This window comes from Conger conger, chromosome 2 (genome assembly GCF_963514075.1).
Source record: "Conger conger chromosome 2, fConCon1.1, whole genome shotgun sequence".
Taxonomy (NCBI): domain Eukaryota; kingdom Metazoa; phylum Chordata; class Actinopteri; order Anguilliformes; family Congridae; genus Conger; species Conger conger.
This window is the reverse complement of record NC_083761.1, coordinates 34,590,464-34,610,845: the sequence shown is the minus strand read 5'-3', so window position 1 is coordinate 34,610,845 and position 20,382 is coordinate 34,590,464. Positions and strand designations below refer to the sequence as shown.

Below are 20,382 nucleotides of genomic sequence, written 5' to 3'. Positions count from 1 at the left end.
ACTCCTGCAACCCTAGATCTTGATTTGGCCTATGAGTGTTGCTGTTTTGTCATTCGTATAAGTGTGTCGGTGAGTAGAGATTTACACTTCACGCAGGGGTTACAATAGGCCTACCATTGTATAGTGCATAGCTGCGCACGAGAATTTGTTCTGTGGAGTTATTCTATTCTATTCTATTCTAAGAGCGGGACAGTTGACCGCATTATTCGTTTGTCTTCGGCAGCATTGCTGTTGCTAAGGACACAAAGCTAACAACGAAAACCATTAGCTGTTTACGTCAACGCAGTTCTAGTTGGCTCTTCAATACTTGTCGTTGCCCACGACTTCAGTACTTTAAATAGCTTCCATGTAAATGCTACGTTCTTTGGCGTCAGATATAGCATCCCGGTACATTGATTTAGCTTATGTTAATGGATAAACGATTCTGCGAAAAAGCCTAACGTTAGCCTACTTGCGGAAATGATGGTAAGATGATAGTTCACTTTAATAGCTGATTCAAGTGTATAGACTGAATAAAATAATTAACGTTACATTCTTCTTCAGATAAGTTATCTTTAAATTGATTTATAATCTGTAACATGTTGATTTGTAATTGTTTAGGGACCTCTTCCTCTGAAGCCCAAGGTGTTGCTGTGGTAGGTGGTTTAAACTGTGTGTGTGTGTGTGTGTGGACATATATATCAAAAATATAAATGCACATAGCCTTACGTTGCCTTACAAATGCTATGGTGCATGACCTATTTGTATTTATCTGCAGGGCTGATGTCAGTTACACAGATATGGAAGAAATTGACAATACCAAGTCTACACCTGAATTGAAAAGGTTTCTGATTTTCATGTTTTGATAACCCTTAGCCTAGACTGTGATTGCTGATGTACAATACACTTTGATTGAATTAGCATTCGGGAGTAGCCTATGCATAATGTGCAATATACACTCAGACTACTTTATTAGGTACACCTGTGCATCAGCTCGCTTCGAAATATCAGCCAATCATGTGGCAGCAACTCCATGCATAAGAGCATGCAGACATTGGGGTGTTTCTCAATACCAAGAAAGCAAGAATGGACTTGTGTTTTTTGGTCTTGCAAGAACAAGGACCGGGAACGCTGTTATGCATTTAAGATGCAATGCATGCTTGTGATGTGAGGATACACTACTGCTGCAAAATAGGCAGCAGCAGTCTTTCCTGACTGCCTGGTTTTACAAATGTCTTTTATCTTGCATTAATATGGTTTGGGGTTAAGTTTTGGTCCAATTGTTGACAAATTGCTCTCTGCACCAGCTAACATCTAGTCAGCTTTTGCTGCAGCGCACAACTCTGCTTGCCTCAAGACGGCGCCCAAGCATTACAACCTTCTACAGTCGATGATTACAACACTACGCTTCTTTTCTGACAGCGCTCAGAAACGCTGGGATGATGCGCCTAAAAACACTTTGGTACGCTGAGGGGAAAAAAAGGCGGTGTACGTGGGTTATGTATCTATGACAGCATCTCACCCAAAGATTCTAACGTATACCGTCCGTCCGTTGCGGAAGATATCGCTCGTTGTTTGTTTTTAAAATTTATTTATCGTTTTCCAGTTCAACAAATCGAAAAGTGCTCTGACATCTTGCCGTTGTATTTGAAACCATGTTACAAAGCTGTGGTTAGGGTAATGTTTATGGTTGTTACGGTGTTTTTAAGTCCCGCCGCATCTAAGCTGTGATTGGTCGGATTGTGAAAAGTGACATTGACGAGCGCCAATTTTGAACTTGAAGCGCCCGAAGCGGCCACACAAAAAAAGGTGGAGCACTGTGATAACACGCAAGCTGCAGTGGTTTCCAATAGGCAGATTTTTCATGGTCCCAGCGCATGGGAAAATACAGCCAGATACAGCACTGTGCTTGATGTTGTTATTGTGCGATGATTTGCTCACAACTTAGCCGTAATATTTAGGTTCTTAAATTTTTATTTTTTTACTATAAAGAGTTGATTAAAAGCATTCTTTTTAAAATATACAAACAAATATCAGTCATAATTTATAAGATTTAGGATCCTATATTTAGGATTAAAAAAACTCTTTCTCAGAGACCATTGGATTTTTTGATCGGGAAGTCTGGAACATGGATATTTCCGAAGGGAATCATGACGCAATCTCATTCATATAGGCCAACTGTATTTAGTTCTGGATGGAATTGTAGAAACAGATATATAGCCTACAGTATGTACATATACAGGCCTATACATAACTATTCACATTTGTCCAAAAATAATTGAACAATTAAACAAAGTCATGGCTAACTACACAAATAAAATTATCCAACATTAAATGCTTTGTTGGAAAAAGTATGTGAACCCTTGCTTTCAGTACCTGTTGTGACTCCCCTTACAGCAATAACATCAACCAAACGTTTTCTGTAACTGTTAATCAGTCCCTTACATCCGCTTGGAGGAATTTTGGCCCATTCTGCCTTACAACACTGATCTAGTGTCACATGTGGCTCCGGAGCTGCAGGTTCCCAACCCCTGTCTTGCCACTTTATCAAAAAGGCCTGATTGATGGAGTGCTGCTGAGATGGTTGTCCTTCCAGCAGGTTCTCCCATCTCTAGAGAGGACTTCTGTTAGTTAACGTTGGGTTCTTGGTCACCTCCCTCCCTTCTTGCCCGGTTTCTCAGTTTGGCCCGATGGCCAACTCTAAGAAGAGTCCTGATGATTCCAAACTTCTTACTTTTCACTATTATTGAGGCCACTGTGCTCCTGGGAACATTTAAAGCTTTACAAATGCTTTAATACCCTCGCAGCTGTTTTTTGTGGACCATCACCAATCAATTAAATTTGCCACAGGGGGACTCAAGTTCTAGGCTACAGGCTGCTAGATAACAAGCTGGGCTATATGCCATAACTAGGTGGCTTTCATAGTATAATTCATACTCTTCAGAGCAGTGACAACCATATACATGTTGACTGATGTTAATATTGATAAAGGGAACATTCCCTAGAGTTGGGCATGTGGCTCTTTAGCCCCTCTGCAGTGGCTCTCTAGCTTTGACAAAAAATAACATGGAAATAAATCACTTTTTTGTGGAACATAATGCAACGTAATGGGGAATACCTCTTATCTTTGAGTTTGAGGTCATAATGTGATACTGAGAAAATAAAAATAAATAAAAAAATAGATGAAATCAGAATGTTTGTAAACAAAGGTTGCTAAGATTGATGAGCCTCAGGGCACCTCAATGGCCACATCCTCCAAGAAAAGAGACTTATAGTGGGGGACTCAATTATTATAGACATCATAGTCTGTGCTCGTGAAAAGGAGTCTCGTACGGTGTGTTGCCTGCCTGGTGCCCAGGTAGGAGACATCCTGGAGCGCACAGACCAGCTCCTGGCCAGAGCAGGGAGGGATCCAGTTGTCATGGTCCAAGTCGGGAACAATGACATAGGTAAGGGTAGATTTGAGGTTCTGCAGGACAAATTTGTTAGCAGAAAAGATTAGGAGCAGAACCTCCACGGGAGTGTTCTCCGGAATTCTGCCTGTACCACGTGCAGGGAAGCAGCACTTTATCTCCAAAATCATTTCAGGGCAAAAATCAAGTAATGGTGGCTTGGGACGGCAGGGAGTGAGGGAACAGGAAAGCATGTGTAGATGCAACAAACTGAAATGTCTTTATTTAAATGCTAGAAGCATAAGAAATAAGTATTTGGAACTTGAGGCAGTTGTTATTAGTGGGGGCTATGACATTGTAGGGATTACAGAGACATGGCTTGGGGATGAAGATGGGGATGAATATAATATAGAGGGTTATAAACTTATTAGGAAGGACAGATCTAGTAAGAGAGGTGGGGGTGTTGCTATTTATGTAATAGAAAATCTTAGTGTGCAAGAGATTCCAGAAATTGATCAACACATGCCTAGTGAGGATATTTGGATTCAGCTTATTGGGGAGGAAGATCAAGGTCTTAACATTGGAGTGTGTCACATATTAACTGGAATGTAGTGAGTGGACAGGGAAAAAGCGAGGAGGAATTTTTGGATGTTATAAATGACCTTTTTTGACACAGTATGTCAGTCAGCCTACAAGAGGGCATTTGATTTTACATCTGGTAATATGTAATGATTCAGACAGAATTGGCAGGATAGAGGTAATGGAACCACTTGGGACAAGCGACCATTCTACAATACGTTTTGATGTATTTTGGCAAATTAAGAGGGGTTCCTCCAAGTCCAGGATTTTTAGGTGGGCCAACTTTAAAAAGATGCGATCAAATTTAAGTAATGTAGACTGGGAGCAAGTGTTTGATTGCAGTACTGTGAATGAAAAGTGGAGCAGGTTCAGAAGGGTTATACTTGACGCACAGTGTAAATTTGTGCAGAAATGTAAATTGAGAATCTCCACAATGGATGAATACAGCTATATTTAAGAGTTTGCAAAAAAAGAATAAACTGTATCAGATATATAAAAAGGACAGCATTGAGAGTAATAAAGCAGAATATTGTAATATGCATGCTAAGGTTAAAAAAGAACTAAGGGTAGCCAAAAGGCAATTTGAAAGGAAAATCACTGATGATGCTAAATGCATTTCCAAACGATTTTTCCATACTGCAGTAGGAAAAGTAAAATTAAAGAGGAGGTCAAGTGCATTAAGAATAACAAAGGAGTGTAACTGCTGTATAAGAATAAAGACATTGCAGAGGCACTTTGTGGAGAGTTTTACCAGGGAGGAGGTTACTAGTAGGCCGGAAGGCATACTCAGTACTAACAAAGTTTTAGCCAATATTGAGAGGGGATAAAGAAATATTGGATAAATTACATAAGCTAAAGACAAATAAGGCAGCAGGCCCAGATGGCATATTCCCAAGGGTACTCAAAAGAGTTAAGTGAGATCATTTTTAAACCACTGGCAAGTATTATTAGACAGTCCTTAGAAACTGGAGAAATACCAGATGACTGGAAACAAGGTAATATAAAACCAATTTATAAGAAAGGGGACTGTACCGATCTAGGAAACTACAGGCCTGTCAGTACCGCCGGACTTGGTGCAGGTGTCAATCAAAGCTCTTGTGCTCAAAAACTACTCATCGTGAAAATGTCAATTTGGTATGGAAATGCTTAAAATACTTTCAGCTTGCCGGACATATAATTAAAAAAACAAAACCTATTTTGTTGTCAAAAGTTATTGCTAATTTGGGTAAAATATCATATTCCCGCAATGTTATTTTTAGCTCCTAGAAGGGGCGTGGCCAACAGGTGCAAACATCATTGTGGCAAATCGCCCAAAGTCCTCATGCTCTGCCAGCTGTGTACAAAGTTCAATCATGCTCTGCCAAATCTCTATAAAGTTCAGGGCGCCCCCGCCCTCGCGAACTGCCTGCTAACACACACATCATCCATGGTTTTTTCTGAGCATACACGTCACTCTGTATTTTTCCACATATGGGTCACTTTTCTATCATGATCTTATGAGCAGTAAATCATTGAAAATATACAGACATACTAAACATACTACAGGCTACCGTAGGTTAGTGGTTAAAACCTTCTTTTATTGCATAGCCTACAGTCAATGATCGTAACTGATGAGAACGCATCCATGGTTATGGTCAAATTTTGCTACAGTAAAACATCAACCATTGCCGCAAAGCACTTAACTGCTTCCCTTACCTAAGAAAAACGTCTAAGGGTTTATATGCAACACCCTGATGTAATTCCCTTAGCTAAGGGGAAATCAACCCTTAAGTGTCAGAGTTAAGGGATAGACTTAAGGTGTTTTTTGCAACCAGGCACAGACGCTCATCTGCGGCTGTAGGTACATTGAAACACTGGGATGATAATAGGGAGGACAACCGAAAAATGCATTTCCAGAAATCAACATGAATATTATCATTAAAATATCAATTAATATGTTGTGGACAATAATTTTGCTTATGTAGAATTTTAATGTGATAAAATGACTGTTTTTGTGGCTTAAGCGCTAATTTTACCAGCATTCCATCAATGTTAAATGCTGGACCCTGACGGCACCGAAAAACAGGCAGATTTCACTGAACATTCCTTTGTTTACATTTATGGAGCTCGAAAATGGAGACTTTTACTGGTTGACTTCACACGTTCATACATGGCAGTTGGTAGCAGTTAGTACTCTCAGAATTCTGACAGTACCCTGGTCAATATTTTGCTGGACACTCCACCGTCCTCGATAAACTAACCATGGATAAACCCAAAAAAAGAAAAGTCTCGGAGGAAAATAGAGAGTTCAATTCTGCGTTGACAGATTAATTTGCTTTCACTGTCAACCTTGCTGGCTTACCTGTATGCTTTATATGTGGCGAGAAATTAGGCAACGACAAACAATGTAATGTTGAAAGACATTTCCTGAACAAGCACACAGCATATGCTGAAAAGCACCAAGCTGGAGATGAATGGAAAAGAGTGATTTCGGAACTACCGAGGAAAGCTGAGCAGAGCAAATATACTTTCAAGAAGTGGATCACGTCTCCAAACTCAACTACTGCTGCTAGTTTTGTGGCAGCTCATGAGATCGTGAGGCGTAGAAAGCCGTTCACAGATGGCTTCAAGAAGCATTCATTAAAATATCAGAATATCTATTCAAAAACAAACGTGAAACGTGAGATATGCCTCTCTCTACAAAGACCATCAAGGACAGGGCCATTAAAATGGCTACAACCATCACCAGTCAACCAATTGAAGACATCAATTCAGCTCCAGCATATTCAATCACCTGTGATGAGTCAAGTGATATAAACGATATTGAGCAGACAGTGCTGTTATGCAGATATGTGAACTCCGATGGGCCGCAGGAAGAAATCATTGACTTGATACCGCTAAAACGGGGGGGAGGACATTTGTGAGGCTGTTGTGAATTGCCAGATAAATAGACACCACCCACATGGTGTCAGTGGCTACTGATGGGTCACCTAGTATGAGAGGGGCACAGAAGGGGTTTGTGACATTACTTCAGAAGTCGCTGGATCGAAAGCTGCTAATGTTTCACTGCATCTTGCACCAAGAAGCACTGTGCGCTCAAACATTTCCCCCCGAATGTATGAAGGTGATGAACGTTGTTATTCAGATAGTGAACAAAATAATGGCAAAAGGGTTAAACCACCGACAATTCTTCTCATTGTTAAATGAAGTCGACAGCGCATATTTGGATCTCCTGCTGCATAACAAAGTCCGGTGGTTGTCCAGGGGAGAGGTGCTGAAATGGTTTGCTGCTTGTCTGGAACACGTGAAAACCTTCCTAGAAAGCAAAGACCTCTCTTAACCCAAACTGGAAGATCCAGATTGGCTGGAAAAGTTGCACTTCATGGTGGATATGACAAGTCACTTAAACACGCTGAACAAAAGTCTCCAGGGAAAGGGAAGCACGGCCCTGCAGATGCTGGAGGATGTTTTGGCATTTGAGCGCAAGACGGCAGTGTTTGCCAGAGATGTACAGAGAGGTACGCTCTTTCACTTCCCCCTCCCTGAGAGAGTTCAAAGTAGAATGTAATCACTTAACTTGTGAGTATGTACAGTGTGCGATCATCATAATGCAAACTGGATTTGGGGTAAGATTCAGCGAGTTCAGAAAGGGAAAAAAACACATTATCCTTCCCTGTCACACCCCTGGACATTGACCCATCCCTGCTGAACATGTCCGTATTTACAGAAGTAAGTCAACCAGATCTTGTAATTGAACTGGCCGACATAGCTGATAAAGACTTGATGTGTGTCCAAATTCAAAAGCCTGACAACTGATCTCGAAGATGTCGCTCATTAGAACACCATTCTTGCTCAAAAGCACAAATGGACCGATATTGAAAACCTCCCCAAACCTGACAAACTTGTGTTTAAAACATGGAATGCCATTCCCAACATATGAACATGAAGAAGTATGCATTTGGAGTCACACAGCCTGCAGTCCTGTGTGAAAATCAAAGTTGCATCTTACAGCCCTGATATAGTGAAGATCTGCAGTGATGTTCAGAAACAGAAATCACATTAAACTGGTTTTATGTTAATTTTAATTTTGTATATATAGTATAACTATATATACTATAGAAACTAAGCTATGTTGTCTATATTTTGCTGCTCCAGACAAGTTTTATGGTGGGAGAGGGGGCAAAAATGGCTCTTTTGATAGTAAATGTTGCCGACCCCTGCCCTAGAGGGTCAGGATGGTATTTGAAATGGCCTTACACTGTACAGGAAACTGGTAAATGGCAATCGATTAGTTTGTGCAAACCAAGAATGTATTCTCGAGGGATGGGCATGGTTAATCGATTAACTGGTTAACTAAAATGGACACCTGACAGAAACAACCAACGTCTTAACCGGTTCATGTTTTTAATTTTATTTTAATGACTGAATCCAGCATTATAGTGATAGCTATAATTATTTTTATGTTTATATATTGTTTTATATTTTGATTGATAGGAGTTCTATAGTAGTGGGGTTGTAGAATGTCAGAGTAGCCAAATGAACATGATTGTAGCACCATCGACTTGAAAACGCAGTGGAGTAGGCTATGGGAAGCTAAATTTTGAAGAGGATAATCTGTAAAAACAGTGTATATATATTGCATCAAAGGTTCAACAACTACATGATATAGTGCATAACAAAAGCACCATGATGAATCTCTAGATCAGGAGTGTCAAACTGAATTCCCAAGGGGCCACAGTGTCTGCTGGTTTTTGTGGTTTCCTTACAATCAGCCGTCAATGAAGGCCTCGAGAACAAGGTGTGTCGATTCTTTAGCCAATCAATGACTTAAACCGCAGGTTCTGAGAACAACCTGAAGACGAGCAGACACTGCAGCCCTCCAGGACTGGAGTTTGACATCTGTGCTCTAGATGAGGGAAAACCAGTTGCACAGTGTTTCTTCCTCTACCTCAGAGGAGAAACCGAACTATGAGCCCTTTATTTGCTGGATATGCGGGACTTACACCATGAGCGATATGAATGCTTCAGACTCATTTATCACTGATAAAACATTTTTATGTCAAGCCTGCAAAAGAAACAGGATGCTACAGGACAAGATTCTACACCTGCTGGAGATTATCTGTGCTCTGCAGGAGGGAGAACGGGAGAGAGGCAGCAGGTAAACAACACTCGCCTCTCTCAGAGTCTGTGGCAGGATTACCCGGGAACAGTGGTACATCTCCCGTCTGGTCAGAGGATGGCCACGACTGGTGCGCACAGGTCGTCCATAGCATGTTGATTTAACGATATCCGTCGTCGTTGCCTCTGGGACACTCTCAGGAACGGGCAATCGCTTTCTCATCTCGGGCCTGTTGGCGGTGAATGGCCGCAGCTCTGAGAGCTTCAGCCGCCTCCTTTTCCTGGATAACTGGCAAAGGTCTTTCTGCATGGCCACCGGCATAAATTACATTGAGAACTTTGACATGTACTGGAATATACCACACCTTCCCAAGAGAGACTGACTTCACCCGAACGGGATAGGTGCTAAACTTAGTTTGTCCACAAACTATGTGGAGACGTTGAAATGATATCCTCCGAGCCCGTCTTTTAAGGTAACACCTGTTATTCATTATGTTAGGCTCCCGCACTCAAACCGTACCATTTCTTTTAATAATCTATTAGTAGTGCCGTTCTCTGAAGGCACAATTGGCAGTGCCAGCGATGTTATGTGTATACATCCTGTAAACCCGCCATCGCAGCCTAAACCTTCTCTTTCAGAATCAGAATCAGAATTGCTTTATTCGCCAAGTAGATTTCACATACAAAGAATTTGCTGTGGCTTGAAGGTACATGCAGACAACATAAAGAATAATACTAAAAACAGAAACATAGATATAAACTAAAGTAGAATGTAAATATAAATAAAAATCAAAATATAAATAAATATTTGTAATACAAGATGATTCTGAAGCAGAATCCCCCAGGCCTTGTTGATGAGGCCAGCTGCAGATGGGAAGAATCTTTTTGTGGTGAGAGGTTTTGGTCTTGATGGACTGCAGCCTCCTGCCAGAGGGAAGTGTTTCTAACAGTTTGTGTCCAGGGTGAGAGGGGTCGGCCACAATCCTTCCTGCACACCTCAGGGTCCTGGAGGCGTACAGGTCCTGAAGAGATCACCTATCACCTTCTCTGCAGAGTGGATGATACGCTGCAGTCTGCCCTTGTCCTTGGCAGTGGCAGCAGCATACCAGATGGTGATGGAGGAGGTGAGGATGGACTCGATTATGGCGGTGTAGAAGTGCACCATCATTGTCTTTGGCAGGAAGAACATCCTCTCCTGGGCTTTTTTGGTGAGAGAGCTGATGTTCAGCTCCCACTTGGGGTCCTGGTGGTTCCCAGAAAGCGGCAGGACTCCACAATGTCAACAGGGGAGTCTCTCAAGGTGATGAGGGCGGGTGGGGCTGGGTTCTTTCTGAAGTCTACAACCATCTCCACTGTCTTCACAGTGTTGAGCTCCAAGTTGTTTTGACTGCACCAGGTCACCAGATGGTCAATCTCCCACCTGTAGGCGGACTCATCCCCACCACCAGAGATGAGTCCAATAAGGGTGGTTTCATCCGCGAACTTCAGGAGCTTGACAGACTGGTGACTGGAAGTGCAGCTCTTGGTGTACAGGGAGAAGAGCAGAGGGGAAAGAACGCAGCCTTGGGGGGAACCGGTGCTGATGGTCCGGGAGTCAGAGACATGTTTTCCCAGTTTCACGTACTGCCTCCTGTCAGACAGGAAGTCTGTGAACCACCTGCAGGTGGAATCAGGCACACTCTGCTACAGGACAAGCTCTCCCAGCTGAGTTGGCATTATTGTGTTGAAGGCAGAACTGAAATCCACAAACAGGATTCTGGCATAGGTCCAGGTGCTGCAAGATGAAGTGGAGAGCCATGTTTACTGCATCATCTACAGACCTGTTGGCTCTGTAGGCAAACTGCAGGGGGTCCAGGAGGGGGTTCTGTGATGGATTTGAGGTGGGACAGCATAAGGCACTCAAAAGACTTCATGTGAACACCGGAGACTGCTGATCAGCACAGTGCTTCAGGGTGGATGGAGAGACAGAGTCTGGCCCGACTGCTTTGCTGGGGTTCTGCCTCTTGAAAATCCTGTTGACATCTCTTTCCAGTAAGGACAGAGGTGTCTCTGAGGTGAGCAGCTGTGGAGTGGCCCCGGCTCCTGCTGTGATGGAGGAGATGGGGGAGGAGGGGGGCTGGAGCTGGAGCTGCTGGCTGGTGTCATGGGGGATGGTATCAGGACTGTCCCACTGACCTTCAATTGTTCATGGAGTGGGGGTTTTTTGTTTTGTAGTTAGTGATCTGTCTGAACCCTTTCCAGATAGAAGCAGAGTCATCATTGTACAATCGTTTAGCTTCTCGCACCCCCTTGCTAAACTTGTACTTGGCCACTTTAAACATGACTCTGCCCCCACTCCTAAACGCCTCTTCCTTCTCGGACCTTAACTGTTTGAGTTTGGCTGTGAACCAGGGTTTGTCATTGTTGTAACCCACTCTGGTGCGTGATGGTACACAGCTGTCCTCACAGAAGCTGATGTAGGAAGTCACCGCCTCTTGTGTACTCATCCAGATTGTTGGTAGCAGTCCGGAAAACATCCCAGTTGGTGCAGTCCAAACATGCCAGAAGATCCTCCACAGCTTCACTGGTCCACTTCTTTGATGTCCTCACAACAGGTTTAGGGGCCGTGTCCACAGAAAGCGTTTTTTGAGCTGCCAGCGCCCTTCTGCCATTCATTTCTATGCTAAAGACGCACTAGGCACGCTCCTCTTCCCAGCGTCGCGCCTAGGGTTTTAGCGCTCTCGGCGGCTAGCGTTTTTTGGCGGAGCGCTCTGGGCGCCTTGAGTTGAAAATAGTTCAACTTTTGGAGAGGAGCGGCGCTCATCAATGTCACTTTTTTTTGACCGACCAATCATAATCGAGGAAGAGGTGGGACCAACAAAGATCAACAGACATGGCGGAGGAGAGGCTGATTCTTGCGGTGTCCGACAACCCGGTCATATACGATCTTACCATGAAGGGCTATCACGATAAAAATATAAAGAACAAAGCCTGGAGAGATGTCTCTGCCATTTTGGGTGTTTCAGGTGAGAATTATTAATTGTATTCTCTTGTTGGGTTGATGTTAGCTTGCTGTTTACCTTGTAGTTATGCTAACTAGCTAACGTTAGCTACTAACTGTCAGAGTTTATCCAACTGTCAGTTCGTATGCTCTTGTTAGGTTGATGTTAGCTTGGTGTTTACCTTGTAGTTATGTTAACACGCTAGCTAAGTCAGCGAACTAACTGTCAGTTAGCATTATCTTGTTAGGTTGATGTTAGCTTGCTGTTTACCTTGTGTTAGTTATGTGAATTAGTAGCTAGCTAACGTACATAATCTTATATCAACAGCTGACAAGTGCAAAAAAAAATGGAAATACCTCAGGGACAAATATTTAAAGGAAAGAAAATTAGAGATGGACAGGAAGAGAAGTGGAGCCATGGCCACCTCACATAAGAGGTGGAAGTACATGGGCATTCTGGGGTTCCTTGAGCCTCACTGTAGGGAGAGGGCCACAACATCTAATTTGGTAGTGGTTCAGGGAGGAAAGGGAGTGGAGGAAGGAGAGGTGTCGGGAGAGATCATGGCCCTTCTGGGGCCAATGATGTCGCCCCAAAGAGAGGTAGGTATACCAAGCTAGTAAACAAACCCTAAAACTAAAAACATACCCGAGTGTATTACTGCTGGGCTATTCTCCATATGGTTAACTCAGGTAAATTTAAAATATTACGTTTTCTTTACAGGTTGTGGAAAGTGAAGAGGAGGCAGCAGGCCTAACAGCAGGCCCCTCAGCACATTCCTCAGAGGACACTTCTCAGCCCTCAGCACGCCTCTCAGGGGACCTGTCAGAAAGCACCTCTCCTCCCTCTCCTCCAAGGACCTCTACAAGGGTGCGGGAGACCTCAAATTGTCCTTCAGCATTTAAGAAAAGAAAGACCTCAGAGACCACACTCACACCTTATCAACAAAGTGTTTTGTCCGTCTTGGAGAGACAGACGGATGAAGATGAACATTTTATGATGAGTCTGGTGCCCTCTGTTCGGAGGCTTACCAATCAAAAGAAGGCGCAAGTTCATATGCGTTTTCTACAAGTGCTATATGATGTGCAGTTTGGGGAGATGTAGACACACACACACACACACATTTTTTTCTTTTCTTTTCTCTATCCTAATACAAAACATTTTTCACTTGTTCATCAGTTTTTACTTTCTTGGCTGCATTGGAACTCACAATCAGTTCAACAATAAAAAATGTATTGCCACACTGTATTTGACCTTTTTTATATGACCACCTGAATTAACTACGCACAAAATAAATATGTTTAGATATTTTATTTGATTATTATTATCACTAGATGTATAGGGTATGGATGTGTGTAGTAGCTGGTTTGCTGCCGATGGTAAGGAGCAGGGGGGCGGGGAGTTATAGGGCTCAGAGGATGCTGTCCTGCCAAGGCACTTGACCATCTGGAGAGGAGAAGTAGCTGGTGAAGGTCTCTCTCACTGCAGCTGCTTCTCTGGAGGCGTTGTTGCTGCCGACCCTGGGGATGCTCTGCACTGCACCCTGTGACTCTGCTGGCACGGTTGTAGTGCGGGGGACATCTTCTCCGTCACAATCCCAGCGCAGGAAGTTGTGGAGGATACAGGTGGCCTTCACTACGGACTCCGCAACCTCTGGGGACACTCCAAGAACCCTCCTGTAGAGCCTCCACTGGGTGGCAAGAATTCCAAAGGAGCACTCCACCATCCGTCTCGCATGGGATAGCCGATGGTTAAAGATCCTCCTCTCTCTCCCCAGATGTTGGCCAGGGTAGGGCCTCAAGAGGTTCCTCCGAAGAGGAAACGCCTCATCTGCGAGGAAGACGTGCGGCTGGGGTCCCAGATGGTCTGCTCCAGGCAGAGGTCGATCCTCGGGGAGGTCAAGGTTCCCAAGCCGCAGAGCAGTGCCAAAGGCTGAGGAAGCCAGCGTGCCTCCATCGCTGCTCCTGCCATATGCACCCACGTCCACCACCGTGAACCGGTAGTGGGCATCCACCACCGCCAGAAGCACGATAGAGAATGCCCCCTTATAGTTGAAGTACTGGCTTCCGCTAGATGGTGGGGCTTGGATCACCACATGCTTCCCGCCCATGGCACCAAGGCAGTTGGGGAATGCCCAGAGCCTCTCGTAGTCCCCTGCAATCTTCCTCCAGGCTTCAGCCCCTGGTACGGGCATGTAGTTGGAGACCATACACTCCCATATGGCCTCACACACACTCCGCACAATCCTCGCTACAGTGCAGAACCCCACAGTGCAGAACCCCACTAGGTATGGGAAATGACATGACATAGACACAGAATATCAATAGCTAATACATCTATCTACTTATCTATCTAGACAGATAGATGGACAACTAATTATTAGGCCTGGGAACTGTATCTGTGGATTACTTAAAAAGTCTCTGGCAATATGACAATTTCACTGTTACTTGCTTTGGCAACATTGTAACAAATGCAGTCATGGCAATAAAGCAGTATTGAATGGAACTGGTATGACAGACACAGACTATCTAGACAGACAGAGAAATAGCTAGCTAGTCTATTGATAGTTATATAGTTAAGTATCTAACGTTCTTCTGGAGTACCTCTTCAAACTGCTGCTTGTTCAGTCTGAAGTACGCTTTGAACCGGGCATCGTCCAGTCGCAACTCTTGGACGAGCCGGTGATACTCCCCAAACTGCTTCCTACCACGATTGATGTCGTGCACCCACACACTTTTACACCTTCTCCTGACAGCGGGATCTTCATTGAGATCCGCCGCTAGAGCAATTGCGAGGATTTTGTTTCTGGTATTCATGTTTACCATTATGTCGTTATGTCGTTATTTTAATGTAATGTAATGTAATGCAATGTAATGTAATGTCGTTATGTCGTTATTTCGGTTAGGTTATGTTATTTGTATATGTTATTTGTATTAATGACGGAGATGACATGAAGACCGTAACCTAGCAACAAAAAGCGCTCTGAGCTCTGAGCGCTTTTTGGAAGCGCTCTGGGAATTTTTTTGATTTTGATGTCCAAAGCGCTCTGCCATGAAAAAAACGCTTTCTGTGGACACGGCCCCTTAGAGAGCTTTAATTTCTGCCTGTATGCAGGAATCAGGTGGACCATGACGACATGATAAGCACTGCTTGCTGTGGTGTAACAGTGATCCAGAATCTCTCTGGTCGTGCATTTAATAAACTTTCTGTATTTGGGGAGTTCATGGCTGAGGTATCCTGTTAAAGTCACCGAGGACAATAAAGAGTCCGGGTTTGTCTGCTCCACACACAGTATCTGATTGGCGAGCATGCACTGTGCCTCCTGCACGTTAGCCTGCGGTGGAATGTAAACACTGACCAGTATGAATGAAACAAACTCATGGGGGGAGTAGAAGGGTTTGCAGTTTATGAAAAAAGATTCCAGATCAGGTGAACAGTGTTGTAGGATCACTGTGACATTGTTACACCAGCCACTGGTAATGAAAAAGCACAGACCTCCGCCTTTCGTTTTGCCGGAAAGTTCTGTGTCACGATCCGCTCTGAAGAGCTGGAAGCCTGCCAGCTGCAGCGCAGAATCTGGTATCGATCCACACAGCCACGTCTCCGTGAAGCACAAAACAGAAGATGAAGAAAAGTCTCTATTTTTACCCAAGTTCATCCAGTTTGTTTCCCAGTGAACGCACGTTAGAGAGAAATATTCCAGGTAACGCTGTGCAATATCCATGTTGGCGGAGATGCACGAGCACACCAGCGCGTCTTCCTCTCCTCCGACGTTTCACTGTATGCACAAAGGTGAGCACACCTTTGACCACAATGTTCGGTAGTTCCACAGATGTGGCGATGAAAGTGGGAAATAAATCTGTAGGGGTTGTAGCCCTGTTGTTCATGAGCTCTTCTCTGGTGTACAAGCTCCCAGAATTGTCACAAAACACTGAACTAACAAACAAAACAAGACAATACAACGTGCACCAACACACCGAGGTGACCGTCCATGGCGCCATCTTGATCTCGACCATTTGATTTTAACTTTTAAGAGCGGGCTCTGAGCTCTATGTATGAATGCTAGAAGCATGGGTCATAAATCGGATTTAATTTTATCCTGGACTCATGAAACCTGCCCGGATATTTTTGTGATTACAGAATCCTAGCTCACAGATGCAATATCATGCTGTATAATTGCTATCAAAGGTACAATGTGTTCATGTGTGACAGGCAATGTAAAGGACGCGGCGTTGTTTGTTACATCAAGTCCTCCCTATTAGCAAACATGTTATATGCCAAATCTATCCACGGCTAATTCTAAAGTCTTATAATGAAAGTTGATGTGGGTGGTAACCCTCTAATTGTTGTAGCAGTACATCATTGTCTTTCTACTTCTACAGCTACGAACTACGAACCAGGGATAAAGCATGGGTTAAAGTGAGAGAGACAAATGTGCAGTCTGATCACCAGGTTTTTAGAACAATTAGAAATAAATGTTGCTCACTGATGAAGAAGGCAACATCTGAGAATTATATCTCTTTGTTAATGGAGAGTGAGAATAAACCTCGATTTTGGAAGATTGTCTCTAAATCCTACCCCTTCTTCATCATTACCAAATTCTATCAGCACTGATTCTGGACCTATTACTGGTAAACACATGATATGTGATGTTTTAATCAACATTTTATAGAGGCTGATAATCTTTTTGAGGGCTCTGGTTAGTCCTCTATAAGAGACTTGTCTGAACTCAGTGTTAAGTCAACTTCAAAAACTTCAAATCCTCCAGAAAACAGACCTTTAGTGAATTCAAAGTGAAAGAGCCCCTATTAGAATTGAAACATATAGAATCCACTGGGGAGGATAATTTGGTCTCAAACCTTTTGCGTCTTGCAGCTCCAATGATTACACATTTGATAACTCATATTTTTAATTTGTCATTATGAACTGGAACCATTCCCACTGTATGGAAAGCTAGCCTTATTCTTCCATCACTCAGAGGTGGTGATGCCAGTTCTGTAAATAGCTATCGGCCGATCACAAAGAGTAGATTAGTGATCACTAACAGTACTCTAAGGCCTTTAGATGCAGTTGATCATAGTGTGTTACGCTTTATCACGGGAGGTGGCTGAACACATCATTGTACACTATATGACACAGTAGGGTGGCATTCTCTTGATTATAGAAGGAAACAACATAATTTGTCTATTAAAAACTTGAGTCACTATGCCAGATCTCAAGATTGGATCAAGTTAGAGGCACCTAAAACCAGAACAGGCCTGGGTAACACAGCTTTTAGCACATATGCACCCTATATATGGAATAAATGTACTGAAGTTGGATTGCTTATCATTTTTACATTTTTTTTACATCCTTCAAAACTGTTCTGTTGAACTTGATAATGGAAGAGGCTAAATGCTTTGAGTGATGACTTGATGTTTCTTATGTAAAATATTCTATTTTATTTATTTGTATATTTTCTATATTTGTGTATCTGTAAATAAATTGTAACTTTGTTCTTGTAAATGTCGTAACTGACTGCCAACAGGGCTCCCCTGAAAAGGAGACCTTGGGACTTATTTGTATAAGTAAAGGTTTCTTTCAATCTCAATGCAAGTTAATTGCACAGCATATCACTCGTTTAATTATTAAGGACACACTGCCTCTTAATTTTTTTAAGCAAAATTAAGGCTTTTTTGGTTCCATGGAATTGTTAGAGTCAAAATACTATCGCGCCAGATCATCAGAGTGCAGATTGAGAAGGAACAGATTATAAAGAATATAAAGTTGGGAAGATAAAAGCTGACCTTGCTTTTTGTAACGTTACTTTTTCCATGGCTGACCTCCCTTACAATTGCTATGTGACGGTAACTTGTTGATGGATGGTGAATTAAAACAGCTGTGATGTATGCTCATAGCATAGATGAGAGGCACACAGCTGAAAACATTGCATCTTAGATCTGATTAGAATACAAGGTCACTTGTATTTTTATTACCTATGATACGAAATGAAACAAAACAGCATGAGATGGGTTTAAGGGAAAAATTTGAATGAGAAATGTAATTTCTTCAAGTTTCAAACAACTGGATAGGATTTTGCAATTGTAGACCGTGGCTGGGAGTTGAATACCTACAGTTCAATAAATAGCAGTGCGTTAAAAAAAGTGAATAAAGTGCAACTATTTTTTTATAGCTTTTAGTTCCGTATTTCAGATGTCGTGGAAACATTACACATTCAATTCCAAATCAAAGCATTAACAAATTTTATCCAACTTCTGGTACCTAGAAACAGGTATTTCAGCCCAGGATGAACAAACTAGATTCCACAGTTCCTGTGAATTTTTGGGTTTTGCTCCAGAAACTGCATTTTTAATGTTTAAAAAGTTTTCAATGGCGTTGAGGTTGGGGATTGAGTTGTCACTCCATTACCTCAATCCTTTTTGTCTGGAACCAAGATGTTGCTTGCTTACTCGTGTGTTTGGGGTCGTTGTCTTGCTGAAACACCCATCGGCATACGGCAACATAATCTCTTTAAGTATTTTGATGTATTCAAACTGATCCATGATCCCTGGTATACGAACCCAGCACCGTAGTATGAAAAACATCCCCATACCGTGATTTTTGCACCACCATGCTTCACTGTCTTCACAGTGTACTGTCGCTTGAATTGAGTACCAGGCGATCATCTGACGTACTGTTGAAGACCACTAGACCCTAAAGGAATGTTACGCTATTTCTCTTTGGGCCAATCGATGTGTTCCTTTAACCAATTCACCAATGCACATGCCATTTTTTCAACAATGGTGCTTAGCTTACCGTAAAACTTCTTCTAATAGCCCGGGATTTTGAACACCGATGTGCACTTGCCCTTTAATAGAGACAGGCTATTATTAGAGACAGGCGTTTATTTCATAAGCCTGTGTTCACACTCAACTTCTTTTTTTCAACGACCAGTGCCTTTTTTTACATGCAACCCTATGGGAAAAAGCGGACACCTTTTAAAAAAGCGCAGTGCCCGACACATCGAGATTTACCATACCTAATAGAAAATAACTAAAACCAGACTCAATTTCAGCAAATCATTGGAATAATCACACAAAACTATGGCATTACTGTATCAAAAATAATTAGATTTATTAGCCTACCGGTATCATTTAATACAGAATGTATGCAAAGTGATTTACATTACACAAACGCATGGATAAGAGAGTCAAATAAACACCGTATGTCATTCAAATGTATCCGCAATCTTGAAATTCCAACAGACAGGTGAACAGAGAAATGTCTTGCTGCTGCTTCTCCTGAGTTTTGTTCTGCAAATTTGACAACTGACAGCTTGAATTTTAGGTCATACCTTTCCCTCTGTGCAGGCACCATTGCGATTCAACTCATTATTTGGGCGATCAGCAAATATTACATTGCAATGTTAGTAAAAAAAAAAAATTGCCGTAAACATTGTCACACTCCCAACTGCCGTTTGACTCGGCTTTTAATTGAGACTGACGTTTATTTGACAAAAAATAATGCCATACCCTGCTTACATTAGGGACTGCCATCTATATGGGACTTTTAATTGAAGTTTTACGGTAGCTTCGATCGAATGTCTTCTGGCTGTAACAGCACTTACAGGTAATTGTAGATCATCTTTGATCTTTCTAGAGCTGATGAATGGCTGTATCTTTGCTATTCTGACTATTCTTCGATATGTTTTAACAGTAGTTGCTTGTTTTCTTCCGCATGTTTCAGGGTTTTGTTGCCATTTTAAAGCATTTGAGATCATTTTAGCTGAGGATCCTATAATATGCTGCACTTCGTTTTTCCCTCTCTAGTCAAGTTTTTAATCAAATGACGTTGTTCCTTCAAACAATGTTTGGAATGGCCCATTTTACTTAGCAATTCAGAAGCAAATATATTTTACAACAATGTGTGAAACATTTGCTTCCCTACTTCCTTAATAAAAGACACCTGTTTTTCAGAATGAATGAGTTCTCTAATCCACACTGCTATTATTTTGAACACACCCCTTTCAATGAATGAGTCAGTTACTCAGAATAAGGAGCATGCATGTCATGTCATTTTCTCTTTACACTCGTTCCCTTGGCCCTGTGATCACTGCACATGGGCTATCCTACCACTGCTATGCGGATGATACCAAACTCTTCATCTTGTTCCCACCATCTGATACACAGGTTTCTGCCGTTTCTCTGCTTGCCTGAGTGACATCCAGAGCTTGATCTAAAGCTCAACCCAGGCAAGACTGAAATGATATTCATCCCTGCTAATACCTCTCCCCACCTTGTAAGGTAAGTAGCGTAGTGGTTAAGGTAAATGACTGGCATACACAAGGTCGGTGGTTCTAATCCCGGTGTAGCCACAAT

General features: G+C 42.5%; 2 protein-coding genes across 3 annotated transcripts in view; both read left to right on the top strand.

Moving 5' to 3' along the window:
* Window positions 1–243: 243 nt before the first annotated feature.
* The window catches only part of cfap119 (cilia and flagella associated protein 119), a 116,834-nt gene continuing 96,695 nt past the window's right edge, over window positions 244–20,382 (top strand). For both annotated transcript variants that reach the window (XM_061232468.1, XM_061232467.1), the window contains exons 1-3: window positions 244–465; window positions 601–635; window positions 758–823. The gene's annotated coding sequence lies outside the window, so the exon portion shown is untranslated. The remainder of the gene's footprint in view (window positions 466–600; window positions 636–757; window positions 824–20,382) is intronic.
* Window positions 11,920–13,129, top strand: LOC133121218 (transcription factor Adf-1-like). The gene is made up of 3 exons (XM_061230419.1): window positions 11,920–12,052; window positions 12,356–12,627; window positions 12,749–13,129. Exons 1-3 carry the CDS (start codon window positions 11,920–11,922, stop codon window positions 13,127–13,129), a joined length of 786 nt encoding a protein of 261 aa, XP_061086403.1.

Excerpts from the sequence above, each read along its gene's own strand:
- LOC133121218 (XM_061230419.1), top strand. The coding sequence starts at position 11,920 with ATGGCGGAGGAGAGGCTGATTCTTGCGGTGTCCGACAACCCGGTCATA. Across the intron at positions 12,053-12,355 it reads TGCCATTTTGGGTGTTTCAG|CTGACAAGTGCAAAAAAAAA; the intron begins GTGAGAATTATT and ends TTATATCAACAG. Across the intron at positions 12,628-12,748 it reads TGATGTCGCCCCAAAGAGAG|GTTGTGGAAAGTGAAGAGGA; the intron begins GTAGGTATACCA and ends TTTTCTTTACAG.